This window comes from Citrus clementina, unplaced genomic scaffold, assembly GCF_000493195.1.
Source record: "Citrus clementina cultivar Clemenules unplaced genomic scaffold, Citrus_clementina_v1.0 scaffold_6, whole genome shotgun sequence".
NCBI lineage: Eukaryota > Viridiplantae > Streptophyta > Magnoliopsida > Sapindales > Rutaceae > Citrus > Citrus x clementina.
Genome location: NW_006262139.1, coordinates 719,168 through 728,576, shown reverse-complemented (window position 1 = coordinate 728,576; position 9,409 = coordinate 719,168). Strand labels below are relative to the sequence as shown.

General features: G+C 34.2%; 1 protein-coding gene across 1 annotated transcript; it reads right to left on the bottom strand.

Moving 5' to 3' along the window:
- Window positions 1-214: 214 nt before the first annotated feature.
- LOC18038764 (probable LRR receptor-like serine/threonine-protein kinase At3g47570) lies at window positions 215-6,156 on the bottom strand. The gene is made up of 4 exons (XM_024181825.1): window positions 5,874-6,156; window positions 2,829-3,114; window positions 515-2,757; window positions 215-417 (listed from the first exon to the last, which is right to left on the bottom strand). Exons 1-4 carry the CDS (start codon window positions 6,154-6,156, stop codon window positions 215-217), a joined length of 3,015 nt encoding a protein of 1,004 aa, XP_024037593.1.
- Between the last annotated feature and the right edge of the window lie 3,253 nt (window positions 6,157-9,409).

Genomic DNA, 9,409 nt, shown 5'->3' with positions numbered 1-9,409 from the left:
TGTATCATCTAGTTATATTTGTTTGCTTGTTGAATAGTTTCACATTCAAGGAGAATTTTCTTGACCGATTGTAACTCATGGACAACATTAGTCATGTTCATTCGATCTTGCGGTGACTCCATTGAACAAGCAACTCCAATTCTAATTAGAGAAATGAGACATTCTAATCTGCTACTAATTCTTGCTTGCCTTTGCTTATGGTTATCAGTGCTAATCAAAATTTCACCACATTTAGAAGTATTGGATCCAAAATATCCATCACACGATCAGGCAAGGCCATTCTTGCAAAGTTGTGAAGATTCAAGTCCCCCTCAAACATAACATCTGTAGGTTTTTTTGTTATCACCATTTCTAATAGCAATATTCCATAACTATAAACATCTCCATTTGTTGACACCTCACTTCCAAGGCCATACTCTGCCATTCAATATAAGATTTATTAAGAAGTTAGGAGTTGCAAAAAGAAATTAAAAGACAAAATATATAAATTATGAAATAGAATATAAGTTATAACCTGGGGCTGCATAGCCAATTGTTCCCCTTACACCAACGGAGCTGGTTAAAGCTGGATTTGAGACTGCTTGATGAAAAATTCTAGCTAGTCCAAAATCACCAATTTTAGCAGTCAAGTCATTATCGAGAAGGATATTGCTTGGCTTTAGATCACAATGGAGAATTGGTTCTTGGCAGTGGTGATGAAGATAGTCTAGTGCAGATGCCACATCAATTGCGATGCTTATTCTCCGAAGAAGGGTGAGTTTCTGAATTTCAATTTCTTCATCTCTTTGTGCAACTGCTTCTGGATGCAACCATTTTTCAAGACTCCCATTTAGCATGTACTCATAAACAATAGCCTTAAAGTCATTACCTTGAAAATCAATACTTGAGCATGAAGTTATGACCTTGACAAGATTTCTATGACGGATATTTTTCAAGGCTTTGCATTCAGCCTTGAAACTCTGAGAAGCTCCTTGGCGTTGAAGGTTAATCACTTTGATTGCAACAATAGTTCCATCTTCAACAAGTAATCCCTTATACACTGAGCCAAAGCTACCCACTCCAATCAAGTGTGTTGAAGAAAACCCATCAGTCGCTTTGAAGAGGCTTTTATGAGACATCTTTGGAAATGTTTTTGTTGTCATTGGTCTTGAAGGTTGCCTGGAAGGCTCCCTCCTCCATTTGTGCCAATAGAAAATGAAAAATGACACCATGACTAGTCCTGAAAAGGCACTTACAATTGAGATTATTATTTTCAATCTTCGAGAGATCTTCTGACTACTTGATTTATTATCGGTGCATTTGGGCAGCTGCAATTCAGGTATGCCCCCACAAAGTCTATTATAACCCACAATTGTTATTGCACTTGCATTTGCAAAAATTCCTTTTGTTGGTAGTTTTCCCTCGAAATCATTGAGGGATAAGTTAAGATATTCCAGAGAAAGAGTCTCGAGGAATATTGGAATTTGGCCAGACAAATTATTCCGAGAAAGATCAACCTTTTTAATACTTTTCAAATTACTGAAAAATGAAGGAATAGATCCGTGGAAGTAGTTTCCCACTAGATAAATATCTTCAAGACTAGAGCAAAGACCAAGTTCACTTGGAATTTCACCAGATAAGTCATTACTAGACACATCAAAAATCCTCAAAGCTTTTAGATTACCGATTCTTGGAGATATAGATCCAACAATGTGGTTTTGGGCTAAAATCAGTGAATTTGAAAGAAAGGATATATTGAAAATCTCTTCTGGGATAGATCCACTGAGGTCATTTCCAGACATTTCTAAAAGTGCCAATCGTTTCAAATTTCCTAGACTAGAAGGGATGACTCCGGATAAATTGTTATTTCTTAATACAATTTCACTTATTGATGACAAATTTCCTAGAGTGGAAGGAATTTTCCCTGAGAAATGGTTGCCTCCAAAATCCAAGCCCTGTAAGTTCAAAAGCTTACCCATTTCTTGAGGAATTGTGCCTATAAATTGGTTTTGCTCCATCGCTAATAAATATAAGTTAACAAGGTTACCTATCCCTGAAGGTATGCTTCCATATAACTGATTAAACCCAAGGAACAAAACTTGAAGTTGACTTGACAGATTAGTTATTGAATGTGGCAATACTCCTCTAAATTGATTTCTACCAAAACTTAGAACTCGCAATTTGCTACAGTTGGCCAAAGAATTAATAAACCCCATCTCATCACTTTCCCCGCTTCCTAAATTACTAGATTGTAAAATTAGGTGTGAAAGATTTTTCATGCCTCCAAAATTGACTGAAAATTTTCCAGAAAAACTGTTATTCGCAATTTGAATAACTTCTAGTTTTGAAGCATTGGATAAAGATACAGGAATGGATCCAGTGAAGAAGTTTTGGTCGATTTGGAAGAATTTGAGATTAGGAAAATTAAGACCTAAACATGATGGAAGACTCCCATGGATTTGATTTTGAGACACCGAAAAATTGACAAGGAAGGAAAGATTGCAAATGGAAGGAGGGATTTTACCGGAGAGGTTGTTTACGCCAATTGCAAGACTTTTCAACTCTTTCAATTGACCCAATGAATCTGGAATATTTCCTTCAAAAGAGTTGTAAGATAGAGACACAAGTTCGAGGAATGTTAGATTCCCGAGAAAGGGAGAGATGCCTCCTGTCAAATTGTTTTTGTGTAAAGATAGTCCTTTGAGTTTGTATAGAAAGACAAACTCAAATGGAATACTTCCTACTAGCTTGTTTTGTCCTAAAGATAGTACTGTGAGCCTGGAACAATAAGACAAGTTGGCTGGAATTTTCCCAACCAGGGATTATTTGCTAGAAACAGAGCTTCTAACCTGAACAGACGCCCAAATTCAGGAGGAATTTCACCTTGGATAGTGTTATCCATAAGATTGATCTCTCTCAGGAAGCTGAGGTTGCCAATATGAGGAGACAATGAGCCACTCAAGGCTTTTGACATCAGATCAAGGGCTATGACTCGTCTGTGCCTGCGACCGCATGTAACGCCCTCCCATTCACAGAAATGGCGAGAATCATTCCATGAGTTCAGGATTCTTTGAGGGTCATGAGCAATCATTGACTTAAAGGCCTGGAGGGCTGCACGATCTCCCTCCTCAAAGGCTGCAACATGCAACAGTGTGATGAAAAAAAGAAGCATGGATGGAAAATAAACGGAGTGGGTACTCATTTCTACAAGTGAGGAGGCAATTTCCTTGGCTTGCCTTTGTATGTGAGCTTCACCTACTTCTGAGAGTTGTAAATTCAAAGACAACAGGACAAGTTCAGACATAACACAAAGACGACGCCTTTCTTCCCTTTTTATTTTTTTTTTTCCTTAATTTGAAACTAGACTTGACTTGGTCATTTTCAAAATATAAATGTTGGCCATTATCAGTTTGTTCACAAGAAAAAGCTAAGAAAATATAAATGTTGGCCACTATCAAATTGTTAAGGAAATTTGACACGATCGTTGGCCACTTGACAAAAGCTAAGGCAAAGTTGACATGATCGCTGCCCACTTGACAAAAGCCAAGGCAAGTTGACATGATCCACTTGAGAAAGTGAGTGGATTTTAAGCCTTTTGCGATGCGGTAATACTGCACACTGCACTAGAAGTCTTGCGATGTGGTAATACTGCACACTGCACTTGAACCTAAGACTTCAAGGCTTCTATTATTAAGAGTGGATTCCCTTAGCTTTGCGTCAAAACTGAATTTTAGTGAGAGAGTGCACAAAGTATTTTATACGCTTAGTTCTACCGCCTAAATTCCTTTAACTCCCCGTTATTCTATAATAATTCTCCATTTAAGCATTATTATAAAATAACTACTTATTACAATTAATTATTAAACTTAATTAGCTAACAAATATAAGTTAAGGGTAATAAATATGATATAAATTATGCCAACCGAAAACCCTCAATCTAAATTTTGCTAGTTCTCGAGCAAAACAACATGTAAAAAACTGAAAATAAAATCTTACTGCAGCACTTTTGCTGGTAATTTCGATTGCATTTTGCATACTCAATAAGCCTTTAAATCTCTAGGTGTCCATAGTGAACAAGTTATGTGAGGAGAGGAATGAAAACATTCAGCTTTTTACTATACACATAAACAAGTTCTTCTTATTAATTTAAATTTTTTTCGGCAATTTGTTTTTATTTTTGACTCCCTTATTGTGTAAAGCTAACAATGAGCTATGGTCATGGCTTAAGTCAAGTGCTTGGATGATTGAATCGCTAACTCTTCATGTGATAAAAAAAAAAAAAAAAAAGATTGTTGAAAACTTCGATACTGCTAGGAAGCTTTTACCACCTTTATGTTTTGTTCTTTCATTACTCTAAAGGGTAAGGTAGTCCTTTTATTAATTTGTTAATCCAACAGTAAGATGGTAATAGCTTGTCCTATGGACTATGCAGAAATTTGCAAACATTACATGAGGGATGATGTAGTTCATCACATTTTGACAAGCTTCTGGTTTATTTGAATTTTAGTTAAACAACAAGTGTATAATTTTGTCACGTTTGCCAATTTTTTTCATTGATATGGTTTCACCGTCATTGTCACCTAGATTACACGATTGTAGGGGGTCCGTCATTTATTTTATTTTTTTTTTCCCCTCCGTATTTGAATTATGAGTGGATATTTGTTCATGTCTTTTAATAGGGGGCAGAGTATCTATAGTTTTAACTCAAAGAACATGTGCACATAAGAATGATGATTAATTTAGTTATCAAAACTGTCCAATTTCTGAAATTGTTTTTAACTTCTCTTTTTGTAACTATCTTTAACTTCTTTATTTAAGGAACTTAAGCCACCAGTTGCAAATTTTATTTTCATCGGTCCTTTAATGCATAAAGTTTTCTCAAAGAATTTTAGCAATTCTTTCCTCCACTCTTCAGTTTCGGTAAGTAAATTATTTTTAATTGTTGACCTTGTAAGTGTTTTTGGTCCCAACCATTTGTTGGGGAAAGATCATTTTTTTAAAATTTTTTATAAAACCTTTTTAAGATCGCTCTCATATAATATATAAGAATTGGTAATCTAAAAATCGTACCTTGAAAAACTGATTTAGATTTTTCCGCTGAAGTGATTTAGGCTCCCAGATCACGATCCGTCACCACCATGCCTGTTAGATCACGATCCGTCACCACCACGCTTGTTAGATCACGAACTATCACCAATGATCTTCCAGGTTATGACTCAGGTTTGATCTGCACTTGACGTGTAGGCGTCTTTATCACTACCAAAGCAACTAGCACGAGAAAATTTTTCTCTCAACAATAGAGAGAAAAATCTTTTTTTATAATCTGTATAAAGTGGCAGCTCTCTTTTTCTTTTAGCAATGAGCCTTTTGGGGTTATTAGGGTGTCTGTTAATAGGATTGCTCTGCTTTTTATTAAGTTGAGGAGTGTTCTTTATTAGATTTGCATTAGAACGAAATTTCTTTGCCTTATCAAATACATCTCTAATTCTATTCTTCTCCTCAATCCTAACATGTATAATAGCATCTTTAAAACTCACTTGCTTTTTCTTATGCTTTGAGGTTTTGATATAATCTTCCCATGATTCTAGCTAGTAGTTTTTCAATCAAACAACCAGTCACAAATCGTCAGGAAGAAATATTTCCACCCTTTTAAGATTATTAACTAATACTATTAACTAATACGTGATATTCATAGATTTCCTCAGACATAGATTTATCATCCATCATCCGATAATGTAGAAAATGACTAATATATTATTGAGTCTCAGTATCTTCTACCATATATTTTTTCTTAAGCAGTGCCCATATCTCATATGCATTCTTATATGGATAATAAATATCACAAAGGGAACTAGCAAGAGAATTAAGTATTGTATGCATGCAGACCTTATTACCAGCATTCCAAGTCTGGAGTTTCTTGTCGTAATCTTCAGTGCCCTCTTCTGGTGGTGATGACTGTAGGTAGTCAACAAGGTTATGAACATCCAGTACATGGAAGACCATTTCTTGCCAGCACTTGAAATTTTCACCATTGAACAATTCAATCTTGGAGGCATCCAGCAAGTTTTTTGCAGTGTTGGAAGTGGAAGCAGGAAGATCATAAACAAAGAGGTCGGGAAGTCCAGGGGCTGCGGGTGCAACAGGTGCAGTGGCTAATGAAGGTGGAAGATCACTCATATTTGGTTTTAAGATTGTCAAAAATTTGATATGGAAACAGCGAAAGTTTGGAAGGAAACTGGACAGAAACAAAAAAACAGTCAAGGCGTGCGACAACACTGTCCTTAAGACCAAACTCCGCGCCTCAAGATACAATATCTCGGTGCAAGATGGTGTAACAAAGGCAGTTTGATCTTTAGGATACAATGACTCTACTATTGTGAGGTTGCCCTCCAAATGACAGTGTAGAACAATAAAATGTACAACGATGAAGGCAAAAGCAAGAAGAACAAAGAGCGAGCTTTTCCAAATAAAAACAATGTGATATAATCGCCCTTTTAAATAGATACACACCCTAGCCCTTTTTTCTCTCAAAATTCAAATTATAATTAAAGAAGGATTAAAAATAATTTGAATCGAATTCTCAATATAATTTGCATTAAAATAAATAAATTAAAGCAAAGGGAATAAATATAAAAAGCAGCCAAGTTGGCGCACATATACAACACCCCCAATCCCCAGGGGGTTCCCCCTCGTGCCCAATTAATAAATTCTTAGAGCGGGCTCTATTTTTGGGCTTGGTCTCGTGCGCGTTAGCCCCCTCTTAAATCTTAATGACCTTGTTAGTTGTTACCGTATTATTTTTAGTTTTTATATATAAACCAACTTATACTCTCATGTCTAAGCAACCTGGGATATTGATATTTTCAAATACAACTCATATCTCTAACATCAATATCCACTGCATATCCAAATTTGAAAATTTGACAAAACTATACAGCAACCTTTTTATCAGCATTTCGAGTGTATATATATCTTGATTCGAATTCTCGGGAATAGAAATACAGCAAACTTTTTAGCAGCATTGCTATAATGCTATTAAAGGAAACATAAAATAAGGGGTTACATTTTGAAATTTTGTCCAAAAAGTCACAAATACTCAAAACTATTATCGTTTTTTCCAAGTGCATGTCGCATTCTGATGGTCATTTTACACGTAAAATTTGGAAAAAAAAGGGAAAGGCAGATCATAAAGTGACAATTGAACCACATGATGACTATCTTTTTTCTTCAGATTCAAAGTCTTTTGCTGTATGTTCATTTTTCAAGCATTTGACAAGGTAGCTGGGGCCGTAAGTTTAGACAAAGAGAAGCCAAAACAAAGACTGGGTGACACGCAAAAAGATCCAATTACAAGGACCTGAGAATAAGGACCGCCAAATATACACATTATCAATGATTAAAACTTTTCAGTTAAAAACTGCTCTTTCCAACTCCAATGCAAAATTTTATTGAATATACAGAGCAGTAATTTTTTAAATAATTTTATTTAATTAATTATGTAAATTTAAATCTTAAAAAAGATAAGAGTTAAAAGAATAATTTAGATTTTATTTTTTTAAAGGATGGAGTTATTGAAATTCATTAAATTACTTATGAAATTTATTTTAAGAAAATATTTTTTTACTCTAAAAAATATCCATAACCTAAATTGCTAGACCCCAAAAAAAATCCCTCAATCTATTTACTGTACGATCATTTTCTTCGATTTTTTTTTTCTAAGTCGTCTCCTGGTCTTTCTTTGTCATCAACACCTATTAAAGGAATGAAACACTGTTAATGATTGGAATAGGCTTCAATCTTTCGGATTTTATTGATATATTTTTCCTAGTCAAGTTTATTGGAATTCATGTAAATTGATTATCTTTTCGTGGTTAAGCCATATAATTAAGCAAAACAGCGCCATAGGAGAATGCAAAAATTTAAGTCAATTTTGTTATTTGGGCGCTGTTTTTTTTTTTTTTTTACTTAATGATTTAATTAACTTAATTTCAATCATTTAAGTCATTAAGTCCGTTTGCTTTTTCAACTTAATGAAAATTTTCAGTGATTAAGTCTTTAAGTTATGAAGCCAATTTTTTAGGTTTTTACTTAATCTAAAACGTACGAATTATTTCATCAAAAGATATTCTCCAAAATATCTCTATCTAATTAAATAATTTTTATCCTTACCAAGATAAAATTAATAATTAGTATTATTACCCATATTTATAACTTGTGACAATATAGCGATAGATTATTATTATTTTTATCTTTTTATTTTCTTCAAATTAGCATTACTTATCTTCACAATTTTTTATGAATATTTTTCATATAAAAAATCATAAACTATAATAAAATTGATTAATATATACTAATTTAGAATATAAAGGATTGTATTTAATTAAACATAATTTATATTATATTATCTTATTTCAAAATAAGGACAACACCTTTCTTCTTATTCTCCCTTTTTTTCCCCTCTCTCTTAATTGAAACTAGACTAGACTTGACTTGTCATTTTCAAAATATTAATGTTGGCCACTATCAATTTGTCCACAAGAAAAAGCTAAGAAAATATAAAAATTGGCCATTATCAATTTGTTCACAAGAAAAAGCTAAGCCAAGTTGACATAATTAATATTCACCACTTGATAAAGTGGGTGGATTTTAAGCAAAGCTGATACGATTAATGTTGGCCACTTAAACAAGATTAATGGTGTCTAAGAAGTGGTAAAAGTTTAATACGACTCACCATTAGATGATAAAGTGAATTAATAAACTGCTTTATTAGTAATAAAATTTATTGTTCAAACTCTTAGTTAAAGAAAAATAATAGATAAGACGCACTACCTTAGTGCGATTACAAACCTATTATATGCATAGATCAAAAGGATTTCACATTATGATTCACTTGACCTATGAAAATAACAAAAGTTTATACTGAGGTTGTTTACCGGACTCTTATAAATTTTCCTCCCACTTAAGATAATAGTTGTAAAGTATAATATTATCTATGGATATCCGAGGCGTATCCAAATTTGAAAATTTGACAAAACTATACAGCAAACTTTTTAACAGCATTGCTGTAATGCTATTAAAGGAAATATAAAAGGGTTTAGAAGTCAAAAGTTCTACAATCAGATACTCCACAATCCTCATATACTCCACGACCTGAGCCTTCCATCACTAAGCAGACTGTGGATGCGGGGTCCCCGATTACCAAACCTACGAAGAACCGAACTAACGTTACAAATTCTACATCCGTTCAGGAGCTAATTGCCCAGGATGCCACGACTCATGATTCTAGGGTCCGAGAACCTCGTGATCAAAGCCTGTCTCCCCTGCGGAGCATTGGTGAGTATAATCCTCATCTTCATCGAGCATCCACCACAGATTTTAGGCATTACAATTCTCATACTGATAATGATGATAGTTCTGACGAGCACCTGGC

Coding starts and splice junctions, on each gene's coding strand:
- LOC18038764 (XM_024181825.1), bottom strand. CDS start 6,156: ATGAGTGATCTTCCACCTTCATTAGCCACTGCACCTGTTGCACCCGCA. Junction 3,115..5,873: donor ACTCCAGACTTGGAATGCTG/GTAATAAGGTCT, acceptor TGCATGTTGCAG/CCTTTGAGGAGGGAGATCGT. Junction 2,758..2,828: donor GAATTTGGGCGTCTGTTCAG/GTTAGAAGCTCT, acceptor TTATTGTTCCAG/GCTCACAGTACTATCTTTAG.